The sequence below is a fragment of the Coregonus lavaretus genome, assembly GCF_964263955.1.
Source record: "Coregonus lavaretus genome assembly, chromosome: 11".
Taxonomy (NCBI): domain Eukaryota; kingdom Metazoa; phylum Chordata; class Actinopteri; order Salmoniformes; family Salmonidae; genus Coregonus; species Coregonus lavaretus.
In genome coordinates, this window is record NC_139998.1 from 41128058 (window position 1) to 41144534 (window position 16477).

The window sequence follows — 16477 nt, forward strand, 5'->3', positions numbered from 1 at the left end:
CTCTTCCTAATGCTGGAAGCCCATCCAAACTGAGCAATCGGGTGAGAAAGGCCTTGGTCAGGGAGGTGACCAGGAACCCGATGGTCACTCTGACAAAAGCTCCAGAGTTCCTCTGTGGAGATGGGAGAACCTTCCAGAAGGACAACCACCTTTGCAGCACTCCACCAATCAGGCCAATCAGTGGCCAGACAGAAGCCACTCCTCAGTAAAAGTCACATGACAGCCCGCTTGGAGTATGCCAAAAGGCACCTAAAGGACTCTCAGGCCATGAGAAACAAGATTCTCTGGTCTGATGAAACCAAGATTGAACTCTTTGGCCTAAATGCCAAGAATCACGTCTGGACGAAACCTGGCACCATCCCTACGGTGAGGCATGGTGGTGGCAGCATCATGTTGTAGGGATGTTTTTCAGCGGCAGGGACTGGGACACTAGTCAGGATCGAGGCAAAGATTAACGGAGCAAAGTACAGAGAGATCCTTGATGATCCAGAGCACTCAGGACCTCAGAGTGGGGCGAAGGTTCAACTTCTAACAGGACAACGACCCTAAGTACACAGCAACATTTCTAAAAACATGTTTTTGTTTTGTCATTATGGGGTATTCTGTGTAGATTGATGAGGGAAAAAAACTATTGAATCTATTTTAGAATAAGGCTGTAACGAAACAAAATGTGGAAAAAGTCAAGGGGTCTGAATAGTTTCTGAATGCACTGTACATGATAGCACTAATTACATGATACACTACATTACCAAAAGTATGTGGACACCTGCTCGCCGAACATCTCATTCCAAAATCATTGGCATTAATATGGAGTTGGTCCCCCTCCACTCTTCTGGGAAGGCTTTCCACTAGATGTTGGAACATTGCTGCGGTGACTTGCTTCCATTCAGCCACAAGAGCATTAGTGAGGTCGGGCATTGATGTTGGGCGATTAGGCCTGGCTCGCAGTCTGCGTCCAATTCATCCCAAAGGTGTTTGATGGGGTTGAGGTCAGGGCTCTGTGCAGGCCAGTCAAGTTCTTCCACACTGTGTTCGACAAACCATTTCTGTATGGACCTCACTTTGTGCACAGGGGCATTGTCATGCTGAAACAGGAAAGGACATTCCCAAAACTGTTGCCACAAAGTTGGAAGCACAGAATCATCTAGAATGTCATTGTAAGCTGTAGCGTTAAGATTTCCCTACACTGGAACTAAGGGGCCTAACCCAAACCATGAAAAACCAGACCATTATTCCTCCTCCACCAAACTTTATAGTTGGCACTATGCATTGGGGCAGGTAGCGTTCTCCTGGCATCCGCCAAACCCAGATTTGTCCGTCGGACTGCCAGATGGTGAAGCGTGATTCATCACTCCAGAGAACGCGTTTCCACTTTTCCAGAGTCCAATGGCGGCGAGCTTTACACCTCTCCAGCCGACGCTTGGCATGATAATCTTAGGCTTGTGTGCGGCTGCTCGGCCATGGAAACCCATTTCATGAAACTCCCGACGTACAGTTATTGTGCTGATGTTGCCTCCAGAGGCAGTTTGGAACTCGGTAGTGAGTGTTGCAACCGAGGACAGATTACATTTACGCGCTACACGCTTCAGCACTCTGCGGTCCCATTCTGTGAGCTTGTGTGGCCTACAACGTCACGGCTGAGCCATTGTTACAGTTGACCGGGGCAGCTCTAGCAGGGCAGAAATGTAACAAACTGACTTGTTGGAAAGGTAGAATCCTATGACGGTGCCAAGTTGAAAGTCACTGAGCTCTTCAGTATGGGCCATTCTACTACCAATGTTTGTCTATGGAGATTGCATGGCTGTGAGCTTGATTTGATACACCTGTCAGCAACGGGTGTGGCTGAAATAGCCGCATCCACTAATTTGAAGGGTTGTCCACATACTTTGTATATATATTGTGTAGCACTACTTACATGATTGCACTCCTTACATGATAGCACTCCTTACATGATAGCACTCCTTACATGATAGCACTCCTTATGAAGGTCTCTGCTCATAAAATATCACTCATGCATTCTTGACAGTGAGAGTAGAGACTGACCACAAGCAGACAAAGGGACAAGAGTGGTGTGAGAATGTCAGTGAAAGCAAGTCCCTGGATCGGACACTGTACGTATGACTAATACCTCTACACAAATCACAGCAGACAGTCTGTTCAACAGTATGTCATCTCTCAATGTATTGAAAGATTTGTCGTTTTGTTGCAAAATAAAAATTATGCTGTCACAAGTAGCTCACAGTTCAACCAAAGTGCACAAAATGAAAAGCAAACTGGATCTACAAAATACATTCTCTTGGAGGAAAATAGTAGTTCAATGGAAGGTGTTTGTTATCAATTCTATTATTATTCTATTAGAATCCTTTGTGTACCTTCACAGTATGCGTTGTCATCTCGGAGCGGGCGGAAGCCGCCCTTGCAGCTGCAACAGGCCCCAGCCTCCAAGTTGATACAGTCAGAGTGCTCCACACAGCCGTGGCCCTCGGCACAGAAGTCATGACCTAGGGCACAGAGGTCAGAGGTTACCATAGAGATAGAGGACTCATCATGGATATAACCTGTTTTAGCATGGACATTGCCATTGATGGCTTCCACCATATTAAAGCAGTCAACTGGGTGAGGATTCCTATGAGTTGGGAGCAATCAGCCAAAATGTACTACTTTAAAATGGAGATAGCCCCAATTGCGCTGCCCATGCTGTCACAGACGCTATAATGGCACAGATACAAAGATGAGTCCTCGATCTATCTCTATGGAGGTTACAAACAGTCACTGTTGTCAGACTGGGTTTAACAGTCCAGGTGGGTTTCTTGCAATGATTCCAGTCATGATTTTCTGATTATTTTAAGGTTTACATCTGTACTGTAGAATATAGGTAGGTAAGTGTATTTTCCCATACCTCTGCAGACTTTGCAGCACCTGTTGGTGAGGGTGACCTGCTCGGACTCTGGACAGTTGAGCTCAGGACAGGGGGTTGTCATGACGACCCGATGCATGGTCCTTTCCTAGTAACAGGGAAAAAATGAGAAACAATATGAGATACAACCCAATGAGGGTTAGATTAGCTCAGCTGCTGGTTTCCCACAGATTTGATAAGGCTTGAATTTAATTAGAGGCAATTAGGCATCCATTTTGTGCCTCCTTCCTCACTGTGCACATCTTCCTAACTAAAGTGACATAATGATGGGTCAATAGCAGTAAGGTCTACATATTTCAGGTTAGTGTTTAGCTGTAGTAAAACTCTGCATGTCAATTCTCTTACCTATAGACGGGTTGGCTGACAATGTCACGAAAACGATGCACGCGTATCGATGAGGTAGAAGGCCGTGTGGTGTTATGATTCTGAACGGTCAGATAGCTAGAAACAATGACAAGAAGCTGCCATGTGGGGAATTGTAGGTATCTTGTTTCAGCTCGTTGTATCTTGTTATTGATACCCCGTCATGTTTTGAGGTGTTTTGACTCATGTCATGTCTATGCTAATATGGCAAAAATTCCCTAGCTAGCTAACCAACAACTGTAACTATGTATTTGAGAGACAACAAGTGCTCATTGTGCAAATGTATTTATGTTTTCAATAAATATTTGGAGACTAAATATAGTTTATAAGCCAACCCCGTCTCTTTTGTCCCATAGTTGCGCACAAGTCGGTTTTGTTGCTAAACAACCAACCAGTCTATTGAGGTTTATGATGAGTATGAGCATGATATCTAATTGAACAGAGAAGGATATGAAATCAGTGTAATTGTCCCCAATTGTGTTATTAGACAGTAAATGTTATTAGGGGGCTCCCTCTCCCACCATCTCTTCAACAGCCATCTTTAATGGCTCCGCTCCTCTCCGCTCTGTCTACCTGACTGATGCCGATTCATGATCATTAACACACAACCAGAGAAAACCAACCTAATAAACCAACTTAGAACTCATCTCTAACTAGCTACATTCCACACAGCTCAGTCAAAATAGAGATACATCTAATAGTTGTATCTCTATGTTAGTCAGTCCCTCCCTAGAAACCTCCCACAACCAGCAGCAGTCAGACATGAGATCAGAGGCATATGACATGACAGGCAGCTGTCACCAGTAGCCAGATGGCCACCTGTCTGAGACTGGAGGACCAGGATGACTATTCCCATCACCCAGTCCTTTCATCTGCAGCCAATGTCTGGATCTGCAGCTTGTGTCTGTTGCCTGTGTCTATGTCTGTGTGTGTCTTTCTGTGTCTATCTTTATCTATTGTATGTCTATATCTGTGTCTGTAACTGTGTATCTCTGAGTCTATCTGTGTCTGTAACTGTGTCTGTAACTGTGTCTGTAACTGTGTATCTCTGAGTCTATCTGTGTCTGTAACTGTGTCTGTAACTGTGTCTGTAACTGTGTATCTCTGAGTCTATCTGTGTCTGTAACTGTGTATCTCTGAGTCTATCTGTGTCTGTAACTGTGTCTCTCTGAGTCTATCTGTGTCTGTAACTGTGTCTGTAACTGTGTATCTCTGAGTCTATCTGTGTCTGTAACTGTGTCTGTAACTGTAACTGTGTCTGTAACTGTGTATCTCTGAGTCTATCTGTGTCTGTAACTGTGTATCTCTGAGTCTATCTGTGTCTGTAACTGTGTCTGTAACTGTGTTTCTCTGAGTCTATCTGTGTCTGTAACTGTGACTGTAACTGTGTATCTCTGAGTCTATCTGTGTCTGTAACTGTGTCTGTAACTGTGTCTCTGAGTCTATCTGTGTCTGTAACTGTGTCTGTAACTGTGTATCTCTGAGTCTATCTGTGTCTGTAGCTGTATCTTTATCCATGCCTGTCTCTGTGATGTCAGAAAGCAGGTGCTGCCAGTGGGCCAGGTGAGTGACCTCACCCTACACTCTTAGAAAAAAAAGGGTTCCAAAAGGGTTCTTCGCGGAGGGATAGGGTTCTACCAAGAATCGTTTTGATCAGAAGAACCCTTTCTGGAAGACAAGGGTTCTTTGTAAGGCAAAGGGTTCTACCTACAACCTTTAACATCCTAAATAACATTTTTTGGAAGATTATTCTTTGGAAGGCAAGAAAGATTATTTGGTAGGCAAGAAGGGTTCTACATAGAACCATATATAATATTTCCCAGCATGCTCTATTGCAGGGAGATTTTCAGAATTGGTTGTTTTACTGTAATATCTGTGTTTTTGCATGTACATTGATTGGTCGATACATTTTATGCTACACAAAGATTAATAACATACAGTTTTCTAAACTAATCCAATCTGTTGGATTTATTGCACCCGTTACTGAGATGGTTGTTCCAGACCCTGCAGTCACCCTGAGTGCAGGTTGTGGGTGATTAACAATTTCACTTCTTTGATATCCTAACTCTGGCTGGATTCCAATAGAATTACACATCACTTACGCAAGCCAGCATAATGTGATTTGCGGGGCTGATGTGGCCTGAAAACCAGGAGATTCCTAACACCACTGTGTTAGGGTATATATAGGCCTTAAAGAAAGGCCTTTTGAGATATGTAATATATTATCATAAATTATACATTTTAAAGGCTAATAAGGCTGGTGGAACCGTTCATTTAGGCCTCCTAAGATAAAAGGGTTCTCGGTAGAACCCTTCATAGACGGTTTTAGGAAGAACCTTTAGATTATAAAATGGTTATTGGTAAAACCCATCATAGAGGGTTCTAGGTAGAACCATATACAGGTGGTTCTTTGAAGAACCCTACATAGAGGGTTCTAGATAGAACCCTCTGCAAAGGGTTCTACCCAGAACCAAAAAGGGTTCCCCTATGGGGACAACCCGAAGAACCCTGTATGGTTGTACTTAGCACCTTTATTCTAAGAGTGTACATCCATCAGTCTCAAATAAAATAAAATCTTAATTGTCACATGCTTAGTAAACAACAGGTTTAGACTAACAGTGAAATGCTTACTTACGGGCACAATTTTTTTAATAGATAAAATCTATAGGGCCATGCAGGAATCCATAGATCTATTTGATGAGGATCGATCAAAACACTGAGTGATTGACATGCTGTGACAGTTTGGTACCCTCATGGAAACTCAATTACTCAGTTCTGCCCATTTACTTTCCCCTTAGAGAGCAATAGAAAAAATGGAAAGTTGATAACCAACAGATCAATAAATTTAGCTGATGTTGACGGCCCATCACAGTCTCTCATTCAGGCTTGATTTAGCCCCTGGCCTGAGGAGAGCAGCTCCAGTCTGGAATCAGTATTTGATGAGGCTGTCATTCACATCAAGATGGAAATGAAAAGACTGAAATACACTTTGTGGTTGTTTGCTTGAATTATTGTATTTTTTCAGAAGAGTTGTAGGAGTTTAAAGCAAGCAGTACTGCAGAAAAACACCAGTTGTATGTTTTCATTAGGGCTCCAGTGTTACTCACTCTGCACTCGGACAGCTGGCATCTGCCAGAGTTATAATGCACCGCTTTCTGATCTCCCTCCACCAACTCTTCTTCCTCGAAATGGCATACAGCTGGAAATAGACACACACGTACATGCAGGGACACACACACACACACACACACACACACACACACACACACACACACACACTTTTCAGTATGACAGTCTGTGACAACCTGTGGTGGTGTGGGGAGACACACTGGGGTGAGACATGGCAATCTTTATTATCAGAAAAAATAATTGGAGCATTGGACTTCAATGTCACTCTTACTTGGGCAGAACATTGTACTAAATGTGTCAGTTTGATGTGGAGGTTTGAGTGGATAGGCTATCTGGTTATCAGAATTATTGGAGGAAAGCACCATATAGGACAAGCCCTAAGCCACTTCACACTTCAATCAAACTGTGAATTCCTACATCTAAACAAGAACTACAGTAGTAAAACGGAATAAACTGATACATCACATCCAGTATGTTGGAATGGTGATTACCAGGAAAATCAATGTTGAACTTTTGACAACGCAATTAAACATTGTGTTTGACAAGTCATCAGAAGGAGAACCTAGCTCCCTGCCTCCGGCTCCATGGAGGAGGGTACTGTACAATATGTGAACAGATAAGGTTTTCATTTGTAGAGGGAGCCGTGTCTTTGTGTCTAACACCAAAGCTTAATAAACCCTGTTTGTCTACCTCAGTGAGGTAAGTGCTGTACACAGAAACATGGTAGAGACACAGTAGCAGGAGGATTAATACCAGTGTGTTGATGTCAGACTAGGATGCTTACAGACCTTATAACACACTCCGCCCGCCACAACGCAGTGCAGCTGGGTATGAAGTGGGTATGGTGTGGGAGTGATTACATCAACACAGCCTGATTAGCTAGCTAAGCTAATGGAGATTTTGTAGAGTGCGAGTTTGAAGTGAATTCAATTTACACTTGAGAATATGTACTGTGTAACCCACCCAGAAAAACCCTTGAATGAGTAGGTGTGTCCAAACTTTTGACTGGTACTGTATATATATACACAGTACAAGTCAAATGGTATTGTATATATACAGTACCAGTCAAAAGTTTGGACACACCTACTCATTCAAGCGTTTTTCTTTATTTTTACAATGTAGAATAATAGTGAAGACATCTAAACTATGAAATAACACGTATGGAATCATGTAGTAAAAGTGTTAAAATAAAAATATATTTTATATTTGAGATTCTTCAAATAGCCACCCTTTGCCTTGATGACAGCTTAGCACACTCTTGGCATTCTCTCAACCAGCTTCACCTGGAATGCTTTTCTAACAGTCTTGAAGGAGTTCCCGCAAATGCTGAGCACTTGTTGGCTGCTTTTCCTTCACTCTGCCGTCTGACTCATCTCAAAAAATCTCAATTGGGTTGAGGTCGGGGGATTGTGGAGGCCAGGTCATCTGATGCAGCACTCCATCATTCTCCATCTTGGTCAAATAGCCCTTACACAGCCAATACCAGCTTCATAAGGTAGTCACCTAGAATATATTTCAATTAACAGGTGTGCCTTCTTAAAAGTTAATTGGTGGAATTTCTTTCCTTCTTAATGCATTTGAGCCAATCAGTTGTGTTGTGACAAGGCAGGGGTGGTATACAGAAGATAGCCCTATTTGGTAAAAGACCAAGTCCATATTATGGCAAGAACAGCTCAAATAAGCAAAGAGAAACGACAGTCCATCATTACTTTAAGACATGAAGGTCAGTCAATAAGGAACATTTCAAGAACTTTGAAAGTTTCTTCAAGTGCAGTCGCAAAAACCATAAAGCGCTATGATGAAACTGGCTCTCATAAGGACCGCCACAGAAATGGAAGACCCAGAGTTACCTCTGCTGCAGAGGATAAGTTCATTAGAGTTACCAGTAACATGCACATCTCAACATCAACTGTTCAGAGAGGACTGTGTGAATCAGGCCTTCATGATCAAATTGCTGCAAAGAAACCACTACTAAAGGACACCAATATGAAGAAGAGACCTGCTTGGGCCAAGAAACACGAGCAATGGACATTAGACCGGTGGAAATGTGTCCTTTAGTCTGGAGTCCAAATGTGAGATTTTTGGTTCCAACCACTGTGTCTTTGTGAGATGCTGTGTGAGTGAACGGATGATCTCCACATGTGTAGTTCCCACCGTAAAACATGGAGGAGAAGGTGTTATGGTGTGGGGGTGCTTTGCTGGTGACACAGTCTGTGATTTATTTAGAATTCAAGGCACACTTAACCAGCATGGCTACCACAGCATTCTGCAGCAATACGCCATCCCATCTCGTTTGGGCTTAGTGGGACTATCATTTGTTTTTCAACAGGACAATGAACCAACACACCTCCAGGCTGAGTAAGGGCTATTTTACCAAGATGGAGAATGATGGAGTGCTGCATCAGATGACCTGGCCTGCACAATCCCCCGACCTTAACCCAATTTAGATGTTTTGGGATGGGTCGACCGGCAGAGTGAAGGAAAAGCAGCCAACAAGTGCTCAGCATATGTGGGAACTCCTTCAAGACTGTTGGAAAAGCAGTCCAGGTGAAGCTGGTTGAGAGAATGCCAAGAGTGTGCAAAGCTGTCATAAATGCAAAGGTTGGCTATTTGAAGAATCTCAAATATAAAATATATTTTGATTTGTTTAACACTTTTTTGGTTACTACATGATTCCATATGTGTTATTTCATAGTTTTGATGTCTTCACTATTATTCTACAATGTAGAAAATAAAGAAAAACCCTGGAATGAGTAGGTGCGTCCAAACTTTTGACTGGTACTGTATATATATATATATATACAGTGGGGAGAACAAGTATTTGATACACTGCCGATTTTGCAAGTTTTCCTACTTACAAAGCATGTAGAGGTCTGTAATTTTTATCATAGGTACACTTCAACTGTGAGAGATGGAATCTAAAACAAAAATCCAGAAAATCACATTGTATGATTTTTAAGTAATTAATTTGCATTTTATTGCATGACAAAAGTATTTCATACATCAGAAAAGCAGAACTTAATATTTGGTACATAAACCTTTGTTTGCAGTTACAGAGATCATACGTTTCCTGTAGGTCTTGACCAGGTTTGCACACACTGCAGCAGGAATTTTGGCCCATTCCTCCATACAGACCTTCTCCAGATCCTTCAGGTTTCGGGGCTGTCGCTGGGCAATACAGACTTTCAGCTCCCTCCAAAGATGTTCTATTGGGTTCAGGTCTGGAGACTGGCTAGGCCACTCCAGGACCTTGAGATGCTTCTTACGGAGCCACTCCTTAGTTGCCCTGGCTGTGTGTTTCGGTTCGTTGTCATGCTGGAAGACCCAGCCACGACCCATCTTCAATGCTCTTACTGAGGGAAGGAGGTTGTTGGCCAAGATCTCACGATACATGGCCCCATCCATCCTCCCCTCAATACGGTGCAGTCGTCCTGTCCCCTTTGCAGAAAAGCATCCCCAAAGAATTATGTTTCCACCTCCATGCTTCATGGTTGGGATGGTGTTCTTGGGGTTGTACTCATCCTTCTTCTTCCTCCAAACACGGCGAGTGGAGTTTAGACCAAAAAGCTCTATTTTTGTCTCATCAGACCACAGGACCTTCTCCCATTCCTCCTCTGGATCATCCAGATGGTAATTGGCAAACTTCAGACAGGCCTGGACATGCGCTGGCTTGAGCAGGGGGACCTTGCGTGCGCTGCAGGATTTTAAATCAATGATGGCGTAGTGTGTTACTAATGGTTTTCTTTGAGACTGTGGTCCCAGCTCTCTTCAGGTCATTGACCAAGTCCTGCCGTGTAGTTCTGGGCTGATCCCTCACCTTCCTCATGATCATTGATGCCCCACGAGGTGAGATCTTGCATGGAGCCCCAGACCGAGTGTGATTGACCGTCATCTTGAATTTCTTCCATTTTCTAATAATTGCGCCAACAGTTGTTGCCTTCTCACCAAGCTGCTTGCCTATTGTCCTGTAGCCCATCCCAGCCTTGTGCAGGTCTTCAATTTTATCCCTGATGTCCTTACACAGCTCTCTGGTCTTGGCCATTGTGGAGAGGTTGGAGTCTGTTTGATTGAGTGTGTGGAAAGGTGTCTTTTATACAGGTAACAAGTTCAAACAGGTGCAGATAATACAGGTAATGAGTGGAGAACAGGAGGGCTTCTTAAAGAAAAACTAACAGGTCTGTGAGACCCGGAATTCTTACTGGTTGGTAGGTGATCAAATACTTATGTCATGCAATAAAATGCAAATTAATTACTTAAAAATCATACAATGTGATTTTCTGGATTTTTGTTTTAGATTCCGTCTCTCACAGTTGAAGTGTACCTATGATGAAAATTACAGACCTCTACATGCTTTGTAAGTAGGAAAACCTGCAAAATCGGCAGTGTATCAAATATTTGTTCTCCCCACTGTATGTATATATATATATATATATATATATATATATATATATATATATATGTATATATATTACATTTACATTTTAGTCATTTAGCAGACGCTCTTATCCAGAGCGACTTAGAGATAGTGAATGCTTTTTTGTTTTGTTTTTCATACTGGCCCCCCGTGGGAAACAAACCCACATCCCTGCCGGCCAAACCCTCCCCTACGTTGGACGACGCTGGACCAATTGTGCGCCGCCCATGGATCTCCCAGTCGCGGCCGGCTGCGACAGAGCCTGGACTCGAACCAGGATCTCTAGTGGCACAGCTCGCACTGCGATGCAGTGCCTTAGACCACTGCGCCACTCGGTCTATATATACACATATATATACACATATACACACGGTATAGGCTGCCACACAAGAGGCAAAAACAAGAGCCATGTCTTATTGAGAGCAAACATAAAGTTGAGGGAACGTTTGAATATGTGACATACAGCATGTACAGATATAGGATCTTAATTTGAGCCAGTTTGCTACAGCAGGAAAATAATCCTGCAGTAACAGGAAATGTGAATTATTATGTGGATTATAATTAATGGACATTTTTTAGGGGGTTGATACATTTTTTGTCATTGAAAATCAAGTGGAAATTACAAACTTCAGAAGCATTTTTAAACCTCAAATACACTACAAGTTTTAGTGTATATAGCAAACGGCTATTGATAAAATAAAACACACAGACATTTATCTTAATGTTTCATAGTCCACTCAGCCAGACACAATGCTACTCCAACAGCATCCATTTCATAATTCAATTTTTTTTCAGATTAAATGTTTTAAATGTTTTATTAGAAAGAAAACTCCCTGAAAGTCATTGGATGAGCTCCCCGGCTCATAGCATCATCCTGTCTAGTGTAAACAGGAACTAGTTAATCTCACATCCTGCGACCCCTGATTTCTCGTTCCCATTTGTGTCAATTTGGCCACCTGTGTTGAGAAGCTGGCTGTTGAATAATTGATTGGTCCATGTACACTACCGTTTAAAAGTTTGGGGTCACTTAGAAATGTCCTTGTTTTCCATGAAAACATACATGAAATTAGTTTGAATAGGAAATATAGCAAAATGCATAGCAAATGTAGTCATTGACAAGGTTACAAATAATGATTTCTAATAGAAATAATAATTATGTCCTTCAAACTTTGCTTTCGTCAAATAATCCTTCATTTGCAGCAATTACAGCACTGCAGACCTTTGCCATTCTAGTTGTCAATTTGTTGAGGTAATCTTCTTCCCTAAATAGTTATTGCATAGTTTGGAGCTGTGCTTTGGGTCATTGTCCTGTTGTAGGAGTAAATTGGCTCCAATCAAGCACCGTCCACAGGGTATGGCATGGCGTTGCAAAATGGATTGATAGCCTTCCTTCTTCAAGATCCCTTTTACCCTGTACAAATCTCTGACTTTACCACCACCAAAGCACCCCCAGACCAACACATTGCCTCCACCATGCTTGACAGATGGCATCAAGCACTCCTCTAGCATCTTTTCATTTGGTCTGCGTCTCAAATGTTCTTCTTTGTGAACCGAACTCCTCAAACTTCGATTTGTCTGTCCATAACACTTTTTTCCAATCTTCCTCTGTCCAGTGGCTGTGTTCTTTTGCCCATCTTAATATTTTCTTTTTATTTGCCAGTCTGAGATATGGCTTTTTCTTTGCAACTCTACCTAGAAGGTCAGCATCCCGGGGTCGCTGAGACTGGTGTTTTGCTGGTACTATTTAATGAAGCTGCCAGTTGAGGACCTGTGAGGCACCTGTTTCTCAAACTAGACACTCTAATGTATTTGTCCTCTTGCTCAGTTGTGCAATGGGGCCTCCCACTCCTTTTTCTATTCTGGTTAGAGCCAGTTTGCGAAGTGCTATGAAGGGAGTAGTACACAGCGTTGTACGAGATCTTCAGTTTCTTGGCAATTTCTCGCATGGAATAGCCTACATTTCTCAGAACAAGAATAGACTGACGAGTTTCAGAGGAAAGTTCTTTGTTTCTGGCCATTTTGATTCTGTAATCGAACCCACAATTGCTGATGCTCCAGATACTCAACTAGTCTCAAGAAGGCCAGTTTTATTGGTTCTTTAAAATCAGCACAACAGTTTTCAGCTGTGCTAACATAATTGCAAAAGGGTTTTCTAATGATCAATTAGCCTTTTAAAATGATAAACTTGGATTATCAAACACAACGTGCCATTGGAACACAGGACTGATGGTTGCTGATAATGGGCCTCTGTACGCCTACGTAGATATTCCATTAAAAATCTGCCGTTTCCAGCTACAATAGCCATTTACAACATTAACAATGTCTACACTCTATTTCTGATCAATTTGATGTTATTTTAATGGACAAAAAAAATGTTTTCTTTCAAAAACAAGGGCATTTCTAAGTGACCCCAAACTTCTGAACGGTAGTGTATATGAAAAAGGATGGAGTATCTCAGGAGGCGTGTTGGGGAGCAGCTTAGCAACGCAGAGCTGTGGTCAGTTGTCAGGCAGCCCTGTGTGTGTCTCTGGTGTGTTTCTGTGTGGAGTGTGTGAGAAGAGGAGTGTGTATGTGTGTATGTGTGCAGACGTGTCCATCTGTGCGTGTGTATGTTAAAACACTTCACTCACGTTGGCACTCCATGCAGCAGGCACCCTTCACATAGGCAGGCGCGGTGCCCGCTGGGCACTGAGGGGGAGGGCAGGAGATAGTCTCACACTGCACCGTGCCATTCTGTAGGAGAGAGAAAAGACAGGAAGTCACTCAAACTGACAGGCAACATAATTAAACACACCTTCCCATAGAGTCTCTATAGGAGAAGTCAGGGGAGTATTCAGTCTTAAGAATTGAATAAGTATGTGATGCTTGTATCTCTACCTCTGTAACTCACCCCATTCCTCTCAGATAATTAAACTTTGCGCAAAGGAACATGTACAGTGGTTCTTCAATTAAAAGCTGAGCTTATGCCGTGACCATTTGTGGTAGATGGCGGCACAAAGGAGAGTTAGAACGCTGATCTATCGGTAGCCTGAACAGTGGCACAAATTGATTATATTTTTGTAAATTAATGCAGGTGTGAACGTTTCAGTCCAAGAGTCTCTCTTTTCTGGCACTAGAGTCCTGCATCAGGCAACAACAAATAAAACAGCTGCCAGGTGGTCCCGGAGTTGAGAGAGAACTTGGGTAAATACAATGGCGCAATTACACTTACATTTACATTTACATTTGAGTCATTTAGCAGACGCTCTTATCCAGAGCGACTTACAGTCTTCACTTCACATGTGGACTGACGATTTTCGACAAATAGGCACGGTGGGCTTTTGGTTTCTCTCCCTCTAAAAACAGACAGAAATAATTATAAAACAACAAACTGGCTTTATTTACCACAGTGTGAAAGAGTGATAGCCCCTCTATATAAAGTACGTTTCTGAAACACAGAGTCCTTCTTTGCTGATGTGAAGAAGAAACTGAATGAAAGAGAGTCCAGCGAGGATAGGGAGGAGAAAAAGGTTGCCCATTATTTTCCAGACCTGAGATACTTCATTTATTTATGAAATGTACTCGTTTATTTAGACAATTTAATATATTTGTTTAGGCTTGGCCTATTTAGTAGGCTATTTCGCAGCATAAAGCTATATTTGTCAGCATAAAGCTGAGAGACTCACTCATTCGTGGCTTTTGATTTTTTTTTTTATAAGTACCAACATTCTTTCTGATAGTCTTTAATAAAGAAATGTTTTGACCAAGTTGATCTACTCATGTTGTGTGTGAAATTATTTGTGACATTGTGGTTACAATGAAGAATGTAAACTAAATAAATCCTATTCATAATGAATAATCAGATGCGTGTTGCAACTTGTCATTTTTCCTTATTACATTTTTTTGTACAATTTTATTTTATATTTTTAGACAATACAAAACATACACATACAAACGACAACTACATCACACCTGCCCATCCCCACCTGCTCCCCCCCCCCCCCCTACTTCTGACAGCCACATTTCTAACTGCACCCATAACTTTTGGACTTTATAACATTCCCCGAATGCATGGATTATTATAACCTAATGAAAAAGGAACCTGGTAATCTAATTTAATTTACTGCGGGCCTAAGACCTATGGGTTAACCTTCTGAATGAATGATTATATTGAAGATAGAAGGTGCCTCTTAATTCCGAGAGCCAATCCGTTACCCAACAAAATAATATCAATTTATTTGGCCTAACTGTTTTTATGACTACAGACAGTAGGCTATTATTCCTATTTTCCTGCATTAATTACATTTGTCTGCATGTCTATTCAACATTTGGCTAAAAAGAAACCATGCCATGAATTAAGAACAGATACACTACCGGTCAAAAGTTTTAGAAAACCTTTTTTTTTTTTTATCTGTGCTTAGTAGTGGATGTTTTATGGCTTCGCCATCAACTTGTTTTTTATTGAGCAGACATCACTTACGTATATTCAGTCAACACATATATTTTAACAATATAATGGAATATAACAAACCATTTTCATTTATCTTAGAATAAAAACCTTACAGTGTAACAACAGTTTTAGTAAGTAATAAGCTATGGTCCAGTTACAGCTTCTAATGACAAAGTAGAAACAAATAAAAAGTGTATTTTGTTTTGAGTGTGCGTGTGGGACAGAGGAAGAGCAATTCTTACACTATTGTTCTAAATTCAATCACTCTTTTTCTTTTGCTTCATCCTCATCGTTCAGTTTGAAAAAAAAAAATATATATATATTATATAGGGCTGTCAAAAATAGCGCGTTAACGACGTTAATTAGTTGTTTGCTGTTAATTACGTCAATTTTTTTAACGCATTTCACGCATGCGCAGTGTGACAAATTATTCAGGTCAGGAAAGTGGTTGGGAGCTAGAGGCGAGATGGAGCAAGGTGAGCAAAGTGGGCCTATTGACGGATTCAAATATAAAAAGAATGATGATGGTACAGTTAACAAGTACAAGGTTATTTGCAAGATTTGTAAGAAGGAGTTTCAATTTCACCGGAGCTGTTCAAGGTTGAAGTACCATGTCAACGCCAAACATGCGTTTGCTGGGCCGTCAGATTCAGCAAGTGGTTTGCGCCAGACCACGCTGAATGTTTGCAGGCAATTAACAAAATCAACCTCAGATAATTTGACCAACACAATAGCAAAATGGATTGCAAAGGATTGTAGACCCATTAGCATTGTAGAAGACTCAGGTTTCCTTGATGTTTTGCAAGTGGCGTCTCAAGACTCATTCTATAAGCCACCGTCAAGAGCCACAGCCAAAGACAAATATTATGGTGTGTAGTATGTTTCAGCTTGATTTAAAACACCATTATTTGGCTGTGTTAATAAACAGACATAATATGAAAATTATGTATCTGTGTCCTGTTATTTATCTTTTGGTATGCATTTCAGAAAAAAAATGGTTAGGATTCAGGTGTAATTGCAAATAGTGATTAATCATGATTAATCCACTGAAAATTCTGATTAATTTGATTTAAAATTTTAATCATTTGACAGCCCTAATATTATAATGTATGCACTCTGGATAAGAGCGTCTGCTAAATGACGAAAATATATATATACAGTGGGGAGAACAAGTATTTGATACACTGCCGATTTTGCAGGTTTTCCTACTTACAAAGCATGTAGA

The 16477-nt window shown here is 41.5% G+C and overlaps 1 protein-coding gene across 1 annotated transcript in view; it reads right to left on the reverse strand.

Annotated features, from left to right (window-relative positions):
* LOC311137329 (protein kinase C-binding protein NELL2a-like) overlaps positions 1-16477 on the reverse strand; it is a 130539-nt gene that overhangs the window by 76965 nt on the left and 37097 nt on the right. Inside the window, exons 9-12 of the mRNA XM_084171769.1 lie at positions 13454-13556; positions 6388-6479; positions 2900-3005; positions 2373-2501 (exon numbers count right to left, since the gene is read on the reverse strand). Coding sequence (XP_084027895.1) covers positions 2373-2501; positions 2900-3005; positions 6388-6479; positions 13454-13556 — 430 coding nt within the window. The remainder of the gene's footprint in view (positions 1-2372; positions 2502-2899; positions 3006-6387; positions 6480-13453; positions 13557-16477) is intronic.